This window comes from Aptenodytes patagonicus, chromosome 7, assembly GCF_965638725.1.
Source record: "Aptenodytes patagonicus chromosome 7, bAptPat1.pri.cur, whole genome shotgun sequence".
In the NCBI taxonomy this organism is placed as follows: domain Eukaryota; kingdom Metazoa; phylum Chordata; class Aves; order Sphenisciformes; family Spheniscidae; genus Aptenodytes; species Aptenodytes patagonicus.
Window position 1 is genome coordinate 43,219,266 of NC_134955.1, and position 22,795 is coordinate 43,242,060.

The following is a 22,795-nucleotide window of genomic DNA, read 5'->3' on the forward strand; positions in this document are numbered from 1 at the left end:
TTCCCAGTTGGCCTATGGTGATGTGGGTACCAGGGCTAACCCCTCATCTGTCTTTCAGTCTCCAATAGGAAAGCTGAATGCACTTTCTTTTCTCAGATTTTCCTTCTTCCCCCCCAAAAAAAGATGTTTTACTGTCTTTTCTTTGGCTATTTTACCTATGTTGGGGGAAGGAGAACATCCTTGAGGAAATCCTCCCTAAAACCAGGTCAGCTCTGATTTCCTCAGACTTACTAAGAGACAAGCTGAACGGCAACTGTTTTCTGTGTCATGATATGGTATGATATGCTGTGATACGGGGCCAGTTAGAAAGCTGATAAGCAGTCATAGTAAAGAAAGGAAAGCAGCTTTTTGGAACATTCCCAGCTCACATGAGCATTGCTCCAGCAGCTGCAATAAAAGCAGTGGGAGGCAGCATCCCATAGCAATGAGGCTGATTCAAGTACTTAGGTTTTAAAAGTATGTGGTGCAGGGATTACATCTTCAATTCAACATCAAGTACACACTTTCTTTATAGATAAGTTTTCAGGACTGCAGTTTAGGTACACCAGAGCTTAGTGTCACCTAACCCACAGGCTGGACTTTCCTGCATGGGCCTGAATCATTAATTCTGATTTATTCAAGAGATCCCTGTATAATCTCATTGAAATTAATGGATTACTTTTATGAATAAACTTTGCAGGTTTGGGATCTGTGAGGATTTGAAAACATATTACATAAGCTAAATCTCAGAACAGTTTTTCTAGCAGGCTAATTTTGTGAGTCTGTGGGTCAAGTTAGTGTTTTGCTCTTGATTATACTAGAAATCAGTGGTAGGACTGAAATTAGAAACTCAGATCACTGACAATCAGCCTCTGACATCAGCATTATTTGTATAATTTAAATATATAAGCATGCTCAGCGTGCCCCAAAAGCATCTGCCAAAATATGTGATACAGTTTATATCATCTTTGCAAAAGGATGAAAGAATACTAGTAGTTCATATTTTATACTCAGAGGCTGATATTAACTGCTCAAACAAGAACCACGTTCCAATATTACAAGATAGAGTGCAGATCCAAGGGCAAAATTTGGCTCTAAAGAACTGAATAGAAATTATTCTTAGAAAGGCTTCAATTATCTCCACAGTAAAACTACTAGAATCCTCATTTTCGTCACTACAGACACTTGATGAGAGTAGCAGATGGCCACACAAAGCATCCATGCTATTTTATTTGAGATTTTAATGTAAACTGAACTCATAAAATATTTTAAATAAGACTTTTAAAATTGGCACAAGAATTCTTAGTTTTTGAAGGCTGTAGGTCTTGAAGTAACCTGAAAATCAAACTTCTACCCTGATTTAACTTGTTCTGTTATTGTCATATAGTCATTACTTTTTACTGTCCGAATCCCCTCCTAATGTTTATTCTTCTTGCATATCAAGCTAATACCTTCTTTTATACTGGTCGTTAATAGAAGACTCTAAAGCTGTTTAGTGTTTTTGGCATTTCAGTTAAAAACTACTTGGTAGAAAAAGTTTCTTCTGCTTCACCAGAATTCTAGCACTGGCTTTGGTCTGTTTGTGGCTGTCACTTTTCAGGGATGCTGGAGGCAATTATGAGACTCCTGTTCTCTGATTTCTCTACAGGAGACAGTCACAAACTGGAGGATCGGTACACGTGGGTGTATCTTCAGTAGCCCCTGCCACAGGTCATATGAGCTCAATAGTCAAGATCCCATTTTGTCATGTCAGTAGTATCTGTCAGCAGGCTAGCGGTGTGGGAATTAGCATTTGCACCTTATTAGAGCTATAGTAAACCCTGTTGCTCAATGAAGTCCTCAAGTGCCTGGAAGGCATTAAGCATCACACAGATACATCGACTCCTTCTGCATTATGGGGAACACTTCAGCTGCTTTTTCTCCCTTGCTCTTAAGAGCATGATTTTTCCCATCATGTGTTTTTGAAGTAGGCATTCCTAAGAATACAAATAATAGCTGTATAAGCTGAAATCAGAGCAACTGCTGTTGTCAACAGACATGATTTAATTATAAAGATTGACTCTGTGTATCTCTTCATCCCTAAGTAGAGATGAAAAGATATGTGAGGTATGCTATACCCCGTATACAAAGGAGTTTAGAAAAGACAGCAAACCTGAAAACCCTCGTGTAAAAAGAGTACTAAATAGGTAAATTCTCTGAGTAAAAAAAAAAGTGTCTCATAAAGGCTAATTCAACATAAGTTTATTAAAGTCAGATTTAATGTGTTCTATCTTTCTGGGGTTTTGTTCGCCATTCACTTTTTCCAGACATTTAGTCACATTCTTGAGATGAGCACATATCCCAATCAAACAGTTATAGGATTATTAGTACATGATTCCCGCTTGACAGTAAAAGGTTGGAGATTTAATTTGTTCAGCTGCTGTGAGCTTGCTGAAACAACTGTGTACCAAAAGAAGGATTCCAGAGTTTTTTCTCATTTTGTTTTTCAAATATTTACTCTTATGAAATCACTTAACACTAAGGGTCTGTGTTGTCCTTTGAAATCAATGGAGTTGGGCAGGCACATCTGGTGACAGAATCAGACTCTGCTTGGTTTTTTTTTCTGCTCTTAATTCTTCAGTGGCAGGAATTGCCAGGACTAGCATTTAAGACAAACAAAAACCCTGTCATATTTGAATTCAAAATGTATCATTTTGACTTAGATGTTTTTCATATTACAATATTACAGTTGCTTACCTATCTTTTTTGTAGTAATAGCAACAACTTTAACTGATGCCAGATTACATATTTATATCGGGGATCAGACTACAAATTCATTCTTTTCCAGAGAGGCAGAAAGATCATGTAAAACTGGTGACCACATGTTGACAGGCTGCATGATTTAACAAAACCAGAGGCAATCATTTCAAAGAAAAATGTTTTATTTTCTGCCAGCAGAGTATAATGGAGAGAAATTGGCTGGTATTATTTTTAAAAATTGCTCAAATCACTGTAGTTAGTATAAAATTGTCTCTGGAACTATTTCCTGTAAGTTAACCAGACATATGATTGTATCCTTTCTATTTTGAATACTGAAGCTCACATTTCATCTGTCTTGTGTAGAGCCCGTCAGGTATAATAGCTCTTTGTGATGGTTCTTTTTTTCCCTCTTTCTTTTCTGTAGCTAACCCCCCACACACAAACCTAATACAATTGCTGGTTTTAAGCATCACTCAGTAGCTACTACTAGCAGTCAGCAGTCATTGCACCTCTTTCCCCTTCCAATGAGCTTGTAGATCTATCAACAGGTAAGTTCTAAGATTAACATGCAGTGTTTATGGGTGTATATTGGTTTTATTTCCTCTTGACTCCAAAGTATTTCTGGTTTACCTGACTGTGATGACAGGTTTTAAATAGAGTAAGGTGGCATTTTCAAACACAAATTCCAGGGCATCTTTTCACTAGGAGTAGGGTTATGCCAGCCCTGTGTGGTTTTGAAAATCCCACCTTAATTGTTCTATATGTTTTGAACATCTGTGTGAATAATGGCTTTTGGGGATTATCTCAAGAATTCATTATTAAAACCTTGGCCGTAGGAATACTTTATGACAGAGGCTCACTTAGTGTATGTGTCTGGGTATACTAAAAATCCAATACTTGGGGAATGACTTGAAATGGAGAACATGAACAACGCCACTACCGATGTTTTTGAGGCCTGGGCGTACTGTCCATGTTGAGTAACGGTGCTGGTTTGATGGCTAACAGCAGTCTGAAAGGTTTTCAGCAGCCTTTGAGGAATAATAATATTCTGCCACCAGCCTATCTGTGACAAATTTGCTGTTTGCTCTCAGTGATTCACACTGGTGCTCTTAAATACTCTCCATCCCTGTTCACCTTCACAGGTCAGCCTCACAGTGCTGTAGCAGTCAGAGCACTAGGGAAGATGGCCAAAAGGTTAGGAGGAGAAATGCTGGTCCAAGTCAGATGAGTTTAAAAATGGAATAATTTTAAAGCATCATACTGTGGCTGAATAGGGAGGGAATAAAGTTGTCTTCATTTTTATTTCTTTCTTTATTATTATTATTTATTTATTATTACGATGATTGATGGAACTGTTCTGAACAGGTGACAGTCTGGTCAATCCAAGCAGGCCATGCTGGGAAACGTGGGAGCCTTTCTCTCTCTGAGGAAGTTCAATTCATTTGGAAAACAGAAAAAAAATTAATCTGGATAAGTGAAAAGTGCATATCTCGTGCTGAGGGAAATTAAGAAACTTTTACAGAATGTCTCTACTTGTTTCTGAGTTCTGCCATTTTAACCCAATTCTGCCATTTTACACCAAATATTCTGAGGTGGTACAAAAGAAACTCTTGCCTGGTTGTCTTCAGACCAAGTGATTACTTTACCCCTCAGAAATAAAATGAAGATATGATTGCAGAGAATCAGTCCAGATTAGACTGAGGTAATTCTACATGCCTGGGAGAAAATATGTTGGTTTCTAGCATTAATGAATTAATGTTTTTCTCTCATTTTACATGCTCTATAGCCTATGGAACTTAGCAGATCTGTTTCCATTTCTGAAATGTAAATACCATCACTGGCCAGGAATAATACACAGCAAGAAACACGTAACTGCCATTGTAGTTCATAGTTAGATCTCAGTGTCTCTTTCTTCTGTGACCCCCAAATTGAAAGACTGTCCTGGTTTCAGCAGCGATAGAGTTAATTTCCCTCCTAGTAGCTGGTACAGTGCCGTGTTTTGGATTTAGGGTGAGAACAATGTTGATAACACACCGATGTTTTAGCTGTTGCTAGGTAGCGCTTACACTAGTCAAGGACTTTTCAGCTTCCCATGCTCTACCGACTGAGAAGGCTGGGGGTGCACAAGAAGCTGGGAGGGGGCACAGCCAGGACAGCTGACCCCAACTGGCCAAAGGGCTATTCCATACCATGTGACGTCATGCTCAGTACATAAACTGGGGAAAGAAGAAGGAAGGGGGGGGACGTTCGGAGTGATGGCGTTTGTCTTCCCAAGTAACCATTTCGTGTGATGGAGCCCTGCTTTCCTGGAGATGGCTGAACCCCTGCCTGCCGGTGGGAAGGAGTGAATGAATTCCTTGTTTTGCTTTGCTTGTGTGCGCGGCTTTTGCTTTACCTATTAAACTGTCTTTATCTCAACCCATGAGTTTTCTCACTTTTACCCTTCTGATTCTCTCCCCCATCCCACCAGGGGGGAGTGAGTGAGCAGCTGTGTGGTACTTACTTGCTGGCTGAGGTTAAACCATGACAAAGACTTAAGTTTTCTTATGCGTAGCAGAGCACCATAACCCAGTATGATGCTGCTTCAGATATGGACTAAAATAACCTTTAAATATATCAATTGAAATATTGAACATGGAAAATGATGATACCTACTGATGATTTCTACTGGGTTCAGTGTTGAAATTTTTTAGTTGTTTTTATGTTGAAAAAAAGAGACTGCTGAAATGAAGACTGGAAAACATACAATGACTGAGTTTGTTTAGTCAATCAAGTATCTTGTCAAAGGGAAGGTTAAAAGGCTGACTTGATCATGGCCTGTAATTACCCAGACAGGAAGAAGATAGCAGATATTTGGAGTTTCTTTTGTTTAGTGGACAAAGGAATCGCAAGATTCAGTGACTGAAAGCTGAATTCAGCAAAGTTGAAACTGGAAATAAAACACAAAATGTTAATGGTGAGGCTAATTTAAACATCGCAGCTGCTTAGCAATAGAAATTCTTTAGTTCTTGGTGTTTCCAGATTGGGATTGATACTTTTGCAAAAGAAACCAGAATTACTGGGTAACGTTACATGGCCTGCCTCATGATGAAGACAGTTCCTAGATAATCATCATATTCCTCTCTGATCTAGACCTGTGAGACTTTGCAGGGAGGTGCTTTACCTGCTGAGTAATTAAGAGGCCACTTGAGGCAAGGAGCTTTTCAGAAGGGGACCTTACCTCTGGATCTCGCTTTCTTTCGTGGTTTGCTGTCGCTCACATTTCTTGAGCTCTGTGGTTGGTTGGCCCTTTCTGAGGAAGTGTTTTGCAAGGAGCTTTACTCCTTCGTGGAGGCATAGCCTCAGTGGCCGTTGGGCAGTATTTCAGAGCACTGATAATTATAATGCCTTTGATACATGCAGTGTGATGGATTTAAGATACTGCTACTTTTGCTTGTAGTTGAATATTACTGGAGAAGGTAAGCATTACTTAGGACATGAGATTTATGTCTCAACTGTTAAAGCTTTGAGGCTTTTGGTTAAGTGTTGCTTTTTACAGTTTTAGGATTGTAATTGATGATGAGTGTGTTTTAAGGAAAGGTTTCGGCATATCACTGCTTTGGTCATAAAATGCTTGTAGCATCAGGTCTACTCTGGCTAATTAAACGGGTTTCTGAGGAGAATTGGTTTTGGCTATACCATATCTGAAAACCTTATTTAGAAATTAGATCTTGGGTCTGCTACAAGTGCCTGAAAACTAAAATATGTAGGGACATACCTCCAGCACAGCAATTACCACTGTGAGGCAGTTCATGGTCTGGGTTGAGTGCATTAACCTCTGACAGTAGACTCTTCTTGGCGTTTCAGGAAACGCATGAGCCCAATAGTGTGTGTGGCCAGTACTGATATCTGTAAATGGAACAAGGAGGAAGCCCTTCCTTCTGCAATCAATGCGGGTTTCATTTTTATCCCACTGTATCAAAACTGCTGAAAATATAACAATATCATGTCTTTTTCATATGACCTGTAAGTCTTTGTGTTATGCACCTAAAATCCACACAGTTGTATAACTAAAAAATTGTTCAATGAATTTTTATCTATCTGCATATAAAATTTCATTTTGGGGACCAACTGAGAACCAGCATGAAAAATTTCAACTGAAAGGTTATTTCTTAAAGAAGGTTGTAACAGTCTGAAAGTAGAAAGTAGAAGGAATTTCTATCAACCTGTTACACTTACGCAGTGCTACTATAATGCGCTGACATATGATGATGCAGGCAGTGGGGGTTTTTTTAATAAAATGTTAAATATAAAATTGATTGCTTTGGGGACTAAGCACTTTAACCCTGCTGTAGGTTTTTTATTTATTTATTCATTTATCATGAATGGAATGGAAGAAAGGGGACAATATGGATTTTTTGTGGGTTTCTTAGATTTCTGGGGCTCATTAATGTATTTCATACCATCTGAAGAGGTTTTTTTAAGGGCATGAACATTATTTAGTTTGAATCTGTGAGATGCATTTTGTTTTTGAACTCTTTCGACTAATAAAAACTGGAAGTTTGTAGTTAGAGCTGAGGAGAGACTTGTGGAGCACTGTGCACAGTAACATGTTGCTTCATGAGGCTTTTTTTACTAACCTGTAAATTATAATGCTATTGTGTGCCAGTGGAAACACATACATATGGTTGCCTTGACATTCTGCTTAAAGTTTGGGGGAGGGTTCCCTCTTGCTAAACTAATTCTAAGATTCCGCAGTACTTGGCAAGTCTTTCATGCTCCTTAGGAAGTAAGGACATGTAAGCATAGCCTAATTCCCCCAAGAAAAAGGTAGGAGGTAGAAAGCCACCTGTGGAAAATGTATGTTAATACTGATTTATGGAAGAATGATGGGGGTTTTATGTATTGTTTTAGGTTTGGGTTTTTTTGTTAAGTCATTATTCTGTGTCCAAACCTATGTGCTTGTCTGGTTTTGTTTCTTAAAACTTCATACACTGTTGTAACACTACCAGTGGTATCTAAGCCATTACTTTAGACTTGAAAAAACAGGTGGCCTAAAAATTGCACATTTTTTTCTGTTTGATGAATTACAGTTTTCTGGCCAGACTTTTTTTTCCCCAACAACTTCTGCCCTTCACCAGTGTTTGCGTGATAGTTACAGAGTTGCCACATGTCCCAGGAAGTAAATGTAGTACCTCTGCAAGGGAAGTCAGTGGAGATCGTAGCCTGTCCTGGAATAGGTAAGCAGTAATAAAAGTTATTTCACTGGTGGTACATGTGAGACACCTGCTTGTGAACACCTTGCTGTCTTGTGCTCTACTGAAATTAATTTAGACTAAACTGCTCAGGGTTCAAGCCAGGGTGCTAAAAGTGAAAGGCCTTGCAGCTCATTTGTACTCTACTGAAGCAGTGGTTCAACAGCTAACACTGCACCTTGGAGAGTGGAGCTTGTGCATCTGGAAAAATGAGCTTCAATAAATCCATCAGTGAGCTTCTGGAGATCTGCACAGGCAGCAGATCAGGGTCTTCCTAAGACTGCAAAAGAAAAATTTTGCATGCACTGCTAGGTTTTGAGCATTTAACAGATGTATCTACACCACCACCCAGACTGATTGCTGTATATTTTTTTTTTAATTTTTTTTTTAGATGTGCTGGAGGTATTTTTAAACTAGGTAGCTTGAGTATCAATGACAGAGTGACCTGTATCAGTAGAGGTTTTATCACAGGCAGCAAAAAACACGCAGGGCTCAGGGCTGACATTGGTCATGTAGCTCATTGTCTGTCCTGTTGAAGTTATAGTGTTGTCAGTTTTAAGACAGCTCAGTTGTGACTCTGTAAACTGCAGTAGCTCCTTTGGATTGCAGTGCCAGAGCATCTTATATCCCTCCAACGCTTCTTCATAAAAGGTCTTGTCAAGTCTCCCATTGGTAGCGTTTGAAACTACGACTTGCATATGTTCAGCATAGACCAATCAGTGTAAGCATAACTTTCAGATCGGAAGGAGAGAATTATGAGATGATGAGGATGGTAATTGTAAGAGTGGGTAGGGAGATAAAGCATGTTATTTTCTTCAGAATGGGTCTTGGTATTACAGTAATTGACAACACACCACCAAGAGATTATTTATGTAGCAGCAGTGCAAGAGAGAGGTTGGAATTCTTGCCTTTTTTTCCTGGCTTTTGGAACTAAATTGGAGCGGATAGTTACAGAAGGCACAGCCAACTCTAACAAAATCCCTATTTAGGTCATCTGTAAAGAGCAAGCATGGGATGTCTGAATGCAACATTGTGCTCTTAGGCCTTTTGGCAGTAGTAAAACTTCATGGTATAGATAAAACTACCTTGTGCAATCCTAGGTTTTATTAAAAAAAAATTATTTTTTTTTTTTTTTTACCTGCACAGCTGTTTATGCCCGAGCTACCACTGGTAAAATAATGTTATGGAAGCTAATGGCTGTAGCTGATATAAATGTTCCAGCAAAAATCTCTGCAATAGCTCTGAAATAGGTGAGGAAAATAGCAGCTGTTTACTCATTCTTTAAAATATTAATTCAGAACCAGATCAAAAACCCCTAATCTGGTGTTCCTTCTTAAAGACAGTACTCACAAAAGGAGTATAATCAGAAATTTGGATTCTGTTTGTTCATTTCAGAGTGATTTATTTATGTAGTAACTGCTACTTAGCCCAAAGTGTAAAGCTCATATTTAATCTGTGATATGCTATATGGCATATTTAATATGGTATATGAGATAGCATATTTGGAGAACCTGGACTAAAGCTATCTGGCTTTGCAATTTAAAGTACTATGTTTACTTCAAGCAGGTAGAGGTGGCATGCAATAACTTTCTGTCTCCTTTGTCCTCTTGTTTTCCCCACATCACATACGAGGTGCAGTTTTCCCTATATTTGTGAGATTGCGAGCATTCAGGGCTATAGTCACAATCTGGCAACAGTGTACCTGTGCTATTTCTTTGGTTACCCATAGAAATACTGTAGTAAAATTGCACTTTTCATCTTAATGCTGAATAAATTACTTCTTTACATATTCGATAATATATTCTCCTGTCACATAACTCTTGTTATTGTTAATTGGAATTGCTTATGCTCATTGAGGGAGGAATACTTTTCATCCGCTTTTGAATGAAAATCTGTAATCTTGAATTTGTTTCTAAACTTCAGTCGTGAGGAGAGCAGTGCAGGAAATTGCTGCTGTTCCACCAAATTAGCTTCTCAGATATCCTTTTAATTGGAGACCATAACTCAGATTCTTAGTATTTTAGGAAGCTGAACAATACAAATTGAAATACAGATATTTCCAGTAAGGGCTCAGTTCAAAGAAGGCTTTTATACACAGATGAGTCTGCTAACAAATAGCATGTCATATGATAATGAGACCATGTTTTCTTCCACAGTTTCACATTTCCTAACTGCACTGCTGTGAAATAAGTGGCGTGTTTATCTACTCTCTCTTAAACTGACAAATCTCTGCTAGGGACGAGTGTGCCCACTATAGACAGAACATAGGTATACCAAACAAAAGTCTAAACTCTCAATCAGAAACGCACCACTTCCAAATGCAATATATTGCACTTGTTCAGAACATTCATTTCCGCCAAAGTAGTCTGGTTTTAATGTAAAGACTTCAATTTATGTTTAAGAACAAGCAAACTATAGTACTTTGACAGCCGTTCACACTTAATTTCTTTGCATTAAACCAACAGCATTCTTTTCCACAAACATCTATTGTTAGGACAATGCTCTCAGACGGAATTTATGAGAAATGGAATTATGTTACCAAGGAGATAGCATTTACTATAATGAAGAGTAGATCCTAGAAAATGGCCCCTTTTACAGCAGCTCAGAACAGAGCCACAAAAGCAATTGATTGGTCTTGGCATTTAGTCTTATATCAGCTGTGTCATCCATAGCTTCAGGAGTGAGAACACTAATCTGAAGTGACATTTCTGTTCTGGCGGGCTTTTCTGCCCTGATGAAAGCAATTACTTCATTCCTAAATGATAATTTGCAGGAGTTTCAACCACTTTAATTGATAATTTTTTGTTCTGAGAAGTTCAATTGTGAAGTGATTAGCTGATTTGGTAAATAGAAATTTAAGGTGTGAAATGTACAAGTTGCTCCAAGGTAAAGTGCTGTTTATTGGGTGCTGCAAAATTGCTTGATAAAACTGCAGTTTCTCTATTATCATGAGGCTGGCAATTGCTTAGTTCAACATAGGAAGAAAAAAAGATCAAAACACTAGTGTTCTAGTTGTTGAGTTTGGGTTTGAACTGGTGTATCACAGCTCACTTAATTGTTGCTGTATCAAAGTGTGGTACGTTAGTTTTAAAAGATTGTGTAGGATGGTGAGTTTGTAATCCTTAAAAACCTGCCAGGTTCCTATTATTATGTTCTAATGACTCACTTTGCAAGTAAATCCTGTTATTTAAACGTTGCAACAAAGGTGCTTATTGGCAATAAAACATTCAATTTAATGATTAGTTCAAGCATACACAAACCTTTTCCTGAAAAAAAAAAAAGGATGTATTTCTTTGAACCACATTTACATATTGAAAATAAAATAAAAGAAACCTAGTCTGTCAGACAACAACCCCTAAAAAACAACCTCAAGTCTCACTGATATAATAAAAAGCTTGGGTTAATATAGGTATTATTTTTTTCATAAGTTGCACATTATTTTTACAATAATTGTTAAAGCACATTTGGCAAAATGTATTTTTGCTATCTACAAGGAAAAGAGGCTTTTTAATAGAAACCAGTTCTGTGATATTTTCCTATATAGTGAAAAAATAATGGTCATTTCATGTGTTAAATGAGAAATATAAAGCAAAAATGAAGGTCAAACTGATTTAGCACATCAAACAGTCTTTGTCAGCCAAGCTTAATATATCCTGAGTTTGTGGAACAAATGAAATTTTGCTGCTATGTTACACTTTGCTTCCAAACAACCATTACAACTGGTTTTATATATTGTGTGAGCATCAGACCATCAAACAGTGCATCTTTACTGACGTGTTGCTGCAGTGATGATCTACAGCAGCAATCTGCCATTTATATAAGGGCAAAATGTGCATCTATATTTAGTTGTGAAATTGGCCTATTATACTCTTGATGTTTACAGAGGCTAACATAAATTAATGATGACAGCTATGAGCAGTGCATTAGTTAAGCAGCAGAGTTTTTACCTTGAACTTGAAGGTTCCAGCTTTAACTTCCAGCATATACTATACAGCTTTCTTCACACATTAAAGAAAGTCTTCTGAAAACATTAATTTTCCTTGGACAGCATTAAATAGATTCAATTTGTGGGCTATGCCATTGATGATAATGTCAGATAATAGTTTCATTTACATTTTTGGCAAACTTTTGCCCCATAAGAACGGTGATATTTATGGTGTGGAAAAAATGAACGCCCCGAAAAGTGTTTGTTCATTGAAAGGGTCTGATCTGACTGACTTTGAACTTAGTCAGATGTCAGATATCCCTTGTCTGATGAAAAGAACAGTTTGAGGAAGCAGGGTGGCTCACTAGATTATGTACTGCACTTTCACCTGAAAGTCTCCTCATGCAGCTCATGTCAGAGCAAGTACAGATACTGTAGTAAGTATAGATTCCAGTTAACTGTGACCACAGATCCGACAAGTATGCAGGTGTTCAAAGGTTCACGAGTTAAAATGCTGATGTCTTTGATGAATTTTTGATGGATGAATTTTTAATACAGGTCGACCTTTTTCCTTTGAGGCTGCATGCTAGATTAATTGATAAATAGTGAGACTGAGCAATATTCGGATCTCCTAAGCAAACAAGTAGAAAAATCCATAAAAATTTGCCATCTGATTTCTCAGATGTACTTAAAAAAGAAAGAAGAAGGTAAAATTTAATGTGGCTTTTAATTCTCCTCCTTTCCTCTTTTTTTGGATATCTTACCCTCAGAAAAGTACTCTTCTCTTTTAAACAGCGAAACTGTTTTTTGTTAGTCTTGAAGTTCTTGTACTCTCAGTTCAGCAACAATCTGTGTGAAAAGGAAGTCTATGAATAGGACAGCAGGAAAAAAAGAAAAGCAAAGAAAGGGAGAAAACATCAAGTCAAAAAGTTGTCGCAAAAGAAAAAAATCCCAAAAGATAGCAAAGTACTGTGTAGAAATTAGAGGTAAATGTATTAACATACTTTCAATATCAGTTTTTCAGAACTAATTGAGTTAGTCTTAGGAAGTTGGAGAGGATTTTTTCTTCTTTTAATTCACATTCACATCTACATGAACATTAGCTGTCTTGCTTCATTCTTTTATACTCACTTGTATCTACTATACTGAAAAAATATCCAGTTTCATGCATATTTGTGAGCTCTCTAGAGCATAACATTTAGAAAAACAGACCAATGACAGAAAACCTTGACAATAGGAGGCTTTAGGCTCCTGCTGCCACCAGTGGTGATGCTTGACTTGCTGGACTGGACATTTCAACTGCAATATGTGCAATTATGTAGTGCAGGTTACTCTGCTTTACTTCCTCTATCTTTCCCCCAGTCTAAATCTTTTTTTGGAGTCTGAAAATGTGTATTGCTGTTCAGATGTATATCCACTTAGATTGAACACTGTTTTTAAGATGTCACTATTAATGAACACATTTGAAAAAACTTGAGGCATAAGAAGAATCACATAGAAGCAAAATAAATAAATATTACAAATAATTGGGCCATTTCGATATTGATGCTATTCCATTCTTTGATCTTCTAATTAAGTATAATTGTCCTGTGAGATCAGTGAAATGAAAACAGATTTTTATAGGCCAGAACATGGCCTGTGGGTGGCCACCTATAGGTGGACTTGGACATTACCTTAATGAATTGCCCAGGCATTAAGAGTCAGCTTTTCTCTGTATCTGTTGTTGTAAATGGACTTAACTGACCTCATTGTTTGGACTGGTCAGCTTGAAGCCCCAGAAAAGATACTCCTCAAGAATGTGGCTAAGTGAGGGAACAGGTAATAGATTATTTCTGTAATAGATCAAAATGTATAAACATTAGTTAAATTGTCATACTCATCCACTACGTTGCATTGATATAAATACAGAACCGATATAAATACGTTCTTAAAAAAGGGGGAGGGATCTAAAGTTGATCTAAATATAAAAATGTTCAAAGTATGACAGTAATACGTTGTATCATTAACAGAGCAAGGTAAGAACAAGGTAAGAGGATATTTCTAGTGTTTCTGATATAGAATTTAAAAAATGCACACCTGTGGACTCAGGCATAAATTTATTTTCTGTGTAATACTACAACTAAACTCAATAGCAAGGAAGCATTATTTTATTCTTTATATTGGAAAACAATGTACACAGAAAGACATACTTAACTGGAAGTCTCTTTCAGGGGTTTGATGTAATATGGGGTTGGATCACTTAGCTCCACTCCATTTTTTTTGTCACAGACTCATTGTGTGATCTAATGTTGCACATCCTTTCCATATATCTGATTTCTATTCTGTGAAATGGATATAACATCTGTCTTGACTACAGCCTTTAGAGAGTTGGATAATGTTTGTAGTGGACCTTTTGATCCCTGAATTTAAAAGACTAGACTAATATAAAAATACACACACACACGCATATTGCTTCATTCTCTATAAAGCTTGTTATAAACATTATTAGATATTGTTAAGTATTGTTGTACTGTATCTGGTTTTACTGCTACTAATTCATATTGTTGTTAGAGGCTTAAGAAATTCGCTAGTGGTCGATAACAGCTGAATGAACAAGTATGATATTGCTTGGTACTACTGCTCTATTCTGGTATACTGTTGCACTTGTAAAGTTTCTCCTGAAATCGTAGGATTTCAGTAGAATTATGAAAAATACTGTGTATCCTCTGTGAGAGTTTGCCATACTTCTCTGCTTGTAGTTAATGAAAATGAGCAAAAACTCATTGATGGCACACCGCAGACAAGCTGTCCATTGGCTGGAGCCATTAAATCTGGAGTTCAGCAGCCTGTCTGCCCCTCAAACCTTGTTCTTTGGCCATTGCTCCCAATCCAATCTCTATTATGGTACAGTGGGGGCACCATAAACCCCCACCGGTGCTGTTACGTGGGGCTGAGTGGGGGGAGACCGACATCTCTGAGAAGCCCCGCTTGGGGGGGTCCTGCCTGCGTCAGGTTTAAGGGAACAGCATTGGTGAAATGTAAATGCGAGCTGTCTTTCTAAAACGGGGCAAGTCTGCCATGTATCTGATTCCAAGCTATATTTTGAAATTGCAGATAGAATATTTATTTGTAACCACAACCAGTCCCCTGTTTTCATTCAAAATGCAAACTCACGGAATTAAATTATTTCACTGATTTTTACCGCCCAAACTGAGACACAGAAGTGAGGTATTGATATGCTAAAAAATCCTTGCTAATGTAGGTCAGTGCATCTGTTGATATGCTGTAACATGTTTGATTGCCATTATATGCTGCAAAAACTAGGAGCTGTGATTGTCCTATCTTTAAAGTGACAGATGATGATCTGCAAGGCATGTGGAGGTTGTGGGTGTGCACACAGATATGGATGCATGTATATGCTTATGAATATAAAATATATAAAATGATGTGGAATAAAATTTGAAGCAGGTTAAGCTTGGAATGACCACAAGCACAATGAAATCACAAGTGAGTTATGAGTACCAATAAAACTTTTATGCAACACCATATTATCGTGTCTTCTGCATCTGCTGTGTCTTCAGTAGAAAATTTACTTTAGAAATGTTGTGCGCACCATTTTAAAATTATATGGTAGTATTTATTGTACCCTTTCATCTGTAAAAGCCAGACCCCCTTTATATCAGTCCATCTGGAAAGGCCCTAAAAGGAAAAATAATACATATTTTAGAAACCTACTATCTAAAATAGCATTAGTTTTCTAGCCATTAAATATCCTGTTTTTATGGTACTGCTTCTCAGAATTATCGGGAGCTAGCAGGTGGAAACCTCTTCGTCTTTAGTGGACTCTGTATACGGAAATTCTTTGAGAAGTATGTTCTTAAGGGAACAGATGAAGTTTTGCCATTGTATGACGACATCATCCTTTGATATCATACAGTGATGCACTCTCATCCAATTATCTGAGCTCCTTCCCATTCTCCACAGAAGGCAGAGAGGGAGCAATATTTATGTCTCTTGGGTATATTTCCTACTGTTATTTTCTTGTCAGTACTGCAGACAGCATACGTAGATTTGCTTGTCTGTTGGGAGACCTTCTCTATCACGTAAGAGCTTTTACATGTGCGATGCTTGCTTTCTTGGTGCTTTCTGAATGTTTCGGAAAGCCACTTAGTAAACATGGGTATAGTTTCCCACACTTTTATTCTTCTCATTAGCAGGAGAGCCTGCACGTATTTCTATGTTTTTGCAGCCTGATACTCTAGCAAGTTCATTTATGTTATCAAGAACCACCTCTAATCCCGATGTCATATGACGGGACCCAAGATAGTTTTGCTCCTGTGTCAGCACCACTGCTTTCTGTTGTGAGCTTCACACCCCTCTTTTCTAGCATCCTCTCAGGATTATCAGTGCCAGCACTTTGCTCTCTTAAGAGCATCTGATGATGAAGCTGATGTTACCTATCAGAATCACAGGTGCCAGAGAGGATTAACAGTGATGTTTAGGTCATACCTAATGAATTCCTGCATCCTGCTGAGGAAATCGCTGCTCCCAAATTAAGGACCCATTGTATCAGCATAACCGCAGTGTCCGACGCTGCAAGTGTATTTCCCTAGTGGAATCATGTAGAGTAGAAATTAGGACTTGTGTGCACATTTCAACAGACACTGTTTCTAAATTTAGCTTAATGCACTGATGTCAAGATGAGAGTGCTACAAGTTACAAACTCCTTGAGTCGCTTGGTGAAGCTTCCACAAGTGACAAATATACCAAATGGCTGGGAGGAAAAACGTGTTATTGATAATACTTTCTCAGGAGTTTTTTTGTACGTCTATTATATCAGCTCCCCATCCCTTGTACTTTGGGGTTTTTTATTGTAAAAGTTTGAATACACATAGGTGGCTCTCAAAGGATGCTGTTTACTTTCACAGGTAGCCTCCCTTTTCAACTTAACTGGCTTCCATTGCAAACTGTTAATGATCCAGTAATGCATTGTATAAGTTTACATTGCAATATATGATTCAGTTTCAGCAATCTCCTGAACTATATACAGGACTTGTAAACAGTGGATTCAGTCTTTGGTGTTGCTAAGGACTGTTCTATCACCATTCAAAAGTTGCTGGGATCTGTAATGTTTCTGATTCATTTTACTAGGGATCTCCAAAAAGCCCCCTTCTTACATAGGAGAATAATTAAGTGCTTTGGAAAGACAGTGTGAACCTCTTGGTGCAGACTTTCAGAATAGATCTAGAATCTCAGCTCTTCTGGATCCCTCAAACTTGATTTGGGACTTGAGGTCCTCAGGCTTGGCTTCAGGAGAAAATAAGTGCGATGACAAGTAGTAAAGGCCATCCCTTGTGCCCTGAAAACGAGCTTTCACTTACAAGCAATTGGGCAGGGACACTTGCCTGCCTCTCTCTTATGTTACTGTTGCAGGTATTTAACTTGTATAGGGTGTATTACTTCACTGAAATTAATCGGACAGTTCACACCTCACAAGGCTGTAGCTTCCAGGTTTTTGTATATACATAAAATAATTCTATCAGCTATATTTAATGCCCCTTTTGAGGGATTTTACACATCTGTGATTTTTAAATATTAAAATTTGAAATTGATATTTAAAATTTGAAATTGGACAGAGACGCATCCGCAATGAGCATTGTGAAATCTTATTTTTCAGGTACTTTTCTCCTAGAATATAACTTACATATCTAGCTGCTAGCAATCTGTATGGAGTTCATAAAGACAAGTATGTACTTTAGTGTGGGATTCAGTAGGATGGTATATATCTTTAGCTGTAGGTAAGGACATGCCGTTTCCTCTTGTATCTTTACTTCACCACCCCTATTTCTTAGCCAGGCTGTCTTTTTAAATATAATTGATCTTAGTATAGAATTGTGTAGGGAATATAATTTGTTAAGCATTCTCAGGGAAGTGTGATGGAGAGATTTCATTTGTGTTTTAAGGGCCCAGCTGATCTGCCCTTTCAAGTCTGAGGTGGCAGAGACAGCCACGAAAATGCAGGTGGTTAAGAATATTAAAATAAGAGAACCTCTGTAGTTTAAATTATTTCCAAATTAGAAAGATAGGTAAATAGAGGTCTCAGAATCATGGTATTAGACCTGCATGCCTAGATTCTACTGATCTACTTCATGTGCCAGAGTGCTTTTGTAGATCTGGCCATTATGATTCTTTGGTTGATAAAATCCAGGGTTTCAGGAAGGGTTGTGGAAGCTTGAGAGAAGTGTTTGCTGTTCCATTATACACTGGTTGAATTCTAGCTCTGTTGTAAACCAATGACTAGTTAACGGACTTGTGGCTGTAACTTCATCAAATTAATAAGTAAACATATGAAGCAAAGGAAAGATAGAGTCTTTGTGGGGGACAAGAACAGTCCCTCACTGAGGGACAAGAACAGTTCTGTTCTACTCACCTTACACAGTGATTGGCAGACACCAACCCCAGCATCGGCACCAACCTCTATCCACCAAGGCAGAAGTATGGTCAAGCTTATCATATCCTGAGTTGAACACTCTGCTCTGTCTCAAAAAAAGAAAAAAAAAAAGTTCAAAACCTCTCATTAAAAAGAAAAAAGAGGCAATATCTGTTCTTTGTATTATCTACACATTGACTCCTAATCTTTTGGGAAGCGTACTGTACATTTCTTTGTCTGCCCCAAACCATGCGACAAAAAAAGTTAATTCCTTTTCCCTTGCAAAGCTGTATTATCATATATTGAAACTGAGTTTCCTTTGAGTTTCAGGGAAAGATCGGGAGAAGACCGACCCCAGCAGTTACCCGCCGTCATCACAATGTGCATTCAGCAGTTATACACCAATAAAACAAATAGCTCAGGAGTAAAATCTGAGTTAGCTTTAGGCATTGCACAGGGGTGGTAGCAAGTGATACACTGATGCAACAGGAGTAAATGAATGTCTTTGCGTTTCCACCTGCTCCGTGTAAAGCAGAGGTCCTTTCTGACCAAAAAGTTGTCAGTCTGACACGTATGTGGTAGTGAATTACAATCAGGAATGTGAAGCACATTACTGTATTAACTGCTTGCTCGCCCCTCTGACAAAGGTTGCTGTTCCCACAGCAAGGACAGCTGAACAACTCTCATAAAGAGCAGCTTCATGAAATCCAGGAAGGTTTATGTTATTACGCCAGACTTAAACTTCTGCGGCTCAGAAGCTACTGTACAGCCCGTTTGGTCACCTTGGCCGCACTGCAACCCCTGTCAGAGGTGGCACACTTCAGTCATCTGCTTTTAACCTCCTTTTCCCAATAGTCAGCATTTGGCACAAACTTAGACAAAGTTGGGTTACAATGGATCAGGAGAAGCAATGGCATCCATGCAGATAAATCCCACATGTACACAGCATTCTTGGGAATCCTTTGTTTCGACTGGCAGCAGAGGAAGGAAGGGCAGGCTAAGAAGAAAGCAGCTGAAATGAGTTAGGAGTAGTTACTTAATGTTTTGGCTACCACGGAAACTCAAATATTATCATTAGTTTTAATCATTCAAAGACTGGAGTACCATTAAATATATCCTGAAGTCTGTACATCCATACACAGCAGCATTTTGAAAATCTGGTAATTTGTATAGAAGACCAGCAGTGAAAAAGCAAATTGGTTAAATGTGACAGAACACTAATATTGATGAATGTCCTACTTTGTTTATTTTCTTCCAGTTTACAAGCTTTGAGGAAGGAAAAGTCCCGAGATGCTGCTCGCTCTCGCCGGGGAAAGGAGAATTTTGAATTCTATGAGTTGGCAAAGTTGTTGCCGCTGCCTGCAGCCATTACCAGCCAGCTTGACAAGGCATCCATCATCCGACTTACAATTAGCTATCTGAAAATGAGGGACTTTGCTAATCAAGGCGATCCTCCGTGGAACTTGAGAATGGAAGGACCTCCACCTAATACATCAGTAAAAGGTATGGAGTAAATATGTTGTATAGTATCAAATATGGCAGACTTTAGAAACCTCTAAATTGAAATTTTTACCATCATCCTTTCTTCTTTCCCTGCATATCAAATCCTTTAAAGGGATACAAATGTGGAAATCTGAGGTCTGCATGAGAAAGACACCATGTGAAGGTGAAATAAACCTCTTATTTTATTTATTTTTTATTTAACAACAAACCTGTTCATATACCTATTACAGCTGTAAGTCTTCTGGGTGATGTAGATTAAATTGTTTGAAGTTACTTAGCAATGATTGTGTTGCTTTGTTCTAGTATTTTGTATAAGGATGCGCTTGAGAGGAGGATGGCATTATTCCTTGATTTGAGGACTCAATTTCTTAATTCGATGGCTAAACCTTAAAGGTAGAAGCATGTATTTCTGAAGTTTAAGAGCATCACATCCAAATTTTTAAATCTTCGGGTTAGAGACTAGGATTTTATTTATCATCTTATAATGTGTATAGAAATTACTTTGACTTCTGAGCCAGTAGGCATCTATCAACATTTCAGCCAAAATAGACTGTTTTCAATATTGAACACCCTCTTTTCATGCTCAAGTAAGCAGTTGGGCAGCAAAATCAACATTTTAGATATGAGTTGCTACAAAAGTCAGGTAATAGAGGAATCAGACAGTTATTTTAGAGGCTGTGTGCGTGTTGGTCCTAAATAGTGTTTCCAATGGCTTGTGTAAACTGGACATTTTTTTGTAATTTTTTTTTTTTTTTACTCATGCTAGTTATATGATCTTGCTGTCTGATAAGTATTTTAAATTAGGGAGCAAGTTGCATTAACAGAACTCAAAGTTAGCAAAACCTGGGAATTGTAGTTGTCCTAGCTTTGACAGCACAGAAAACTACCCTGTTTTATTTCAGCTACTGATCTCACATTTTGGAGGAAACGTAAAGAGGCATATGAGATTTGAGCACTGCAGTTTTTTTCCACACATTATGAAACTTAAACTCTTGATCTACACTAAACTAGATAGACTGTATATAGCATGAGGCAAAAGAAAAAGCCACCTTTAAGGGTGGGGGGAGGAGGGGGGAATAGAGTCTTATTTATCAGCCCACAGCTGCCTATGAAGGGTTACTGGTATTGATGGTGCAAAGGGCTTTTACCTGCTCTTCCATTTAAAGGAAGTAATATTAGTTAAGGAAAGCTGTAATTTTCAATGGATGGAGATAGACTTGGAGGGCAAAACCCAAAGGACTTTGAGGCTGATGATTTAGTAGCTGGACATATTTGCGTCATTTCATATATTTCATTTATATTATCTGCCACATCATATATAATTTTCATGGAGGAAAAAAAAAGGTAATAATTACATCATCCAGAGCATGAGTATAACATGATTCATCAGGCTTCTGATATAATATGCAAATGTTCCCCATTTTTTCAGGATGAGGGTTTATTCTCAGGCAATTAAACAGTGTTGCAAGGTGGATGTAAAGTGGACTCTGCTGTACGATCCATGAGCTGTCTGTTAAAATAAATAATTCCTCCCAAAATTCCTGCAGCTAACAGACATACAGTGCTTCTACAAGCTGTCTGGTATTACGGAAAGGCTGATCTCTGCAGATCTCTGTGTATGTTTTCAGAGTATCTGGGATCTGTTTTTCATTATCTTCTTGTGGAATAAGTATATATCTGAATACTGAAGCTTTCTTTTTGTGTAAAGATTCTAATGACGAAAAGAATTTTAAGGGAGAGTGAAGCCTTATTCTTAGACAACAGCATAAATAGTCTGGCCTAAATTAACACGTTTCTCCCTATAAAAAAGCTAGGTAAACATTTAATGTTTTCTCACCCTATCTGATATAATAATCCTGCTCCTCCACCCATCTGGTGATACGGTTCCCATTCCTCTAGGCATAAGGGGTGGGGGAGGACGAGGGAAGGATTTTTGCTTTTTTTTTTTCCTGTTTGAGTACTTAGCTTTATACTAACTAGGATTGTATTATTTATGTGTCAGTATATTGAAATAATGAAACAGTGTTTCATTGTATAAGAATTCCCCATAAGCAGGTTTAACTGTATAGTACAGGTATATTTTATTACTTCACCAGTTCTCCTTACACAGAAACCTGTTAACACATTCTGATCAAACATTCATGAAATTGCATCAAAAGAAATTAATTTTCATTTATTAGGGTCGCTTTTTGCTGCCCTTGAAGAAGTTTATATGGATAAACAAGCTCACATAAATAGCTTGCAGCTTCATGTGAAGTATGGCTGATAATCCTACAATAAAACACTAGACATGATATTTTGTGTATGCCCAAGCAATCTTCTGACTAGACTTAAAGGTATTTGGAAAATTGTATGAGAGGTACTTACATTGCGTAGGCAACTGCTTGCCCTGCCCCCCCCCCCCCCCCCCCCCCCCAATGTGATGGTCTGCCTGTGTTAATAATTGCATTTCAAAGCTTAGTTTTAAATTTGTCCCCCAGTACTGTACAGCAGTTTAATTGTTTTAATTTAGTATTTCAGGAAGGTGCTTTACTTTGCCCTGTATTTATCACAGCTTTTCTTAAAAGTCTATAAAGGCTGATGAGTTTGTTTTCTTATGCCTATTGTGTAGCGATCACTACAAGTTGTGCTTGCAAATGAACACTCAAGTAACTTCATATAATATTTTCAGAGTCAATTACTTCATGGAAATACCTTGAGCAATTGGAAAGTAACAGATAGTTTTCTCCATTATTTTAGAAATATCTGTATTGTTATAATACAGATCAAATCTACAATGAACTTTATACATTATTCAAGAAATGACCAGGCATTCTCAGCAGTGTTTCAGCTAAATAACTGATGATTGTAACCTTTAAAGAAATCTCATTGTGGTGACTATTGGTAAATCATTTCTCCATTCATAGTAATCTTTATTTAGAGGCTATCTAGAAGCCATTATATCTTTTATTAATCTTAAAAGCAATAGCCAATGATTTGACATTTGCTAAAAATGGATAAATTTTC

At 37.7% G+C, this 22,795-nt stretch overlaps 1 protein-coding gene across 5 annotated transcripts in view; it reads left to right on the forward strand.

Moving 5' to 3' along the window:
- NPAS3 (neuronal PAS domain protein 3) overlaps window positions 1-22,795 on the forward strand; it is a 639,348-nt gene that overhangs the window by 177,272 nt on the left and 439,281 nt on the right. For 3 of the 5 annotated variants that reach the window (XM_076345010.1, XM_076345011.1, XM_076345012.1), the window contains one exon: window positions 19,545-19,789. In XM_076345010.1, coding sequence (XP_076201125.1) covers window positions 19,545-19,789 — 245 coding nt within the window. Of the gene's footprint in view, window positions 1-19,544; window positions 19,790-19,901; window positions 19,953-22,795 lie in introns of all 5 variants that reach the window. The other 2 variants (XM_076345013.1, XM_076345014.1) reach the window with 1 other exon arrangement.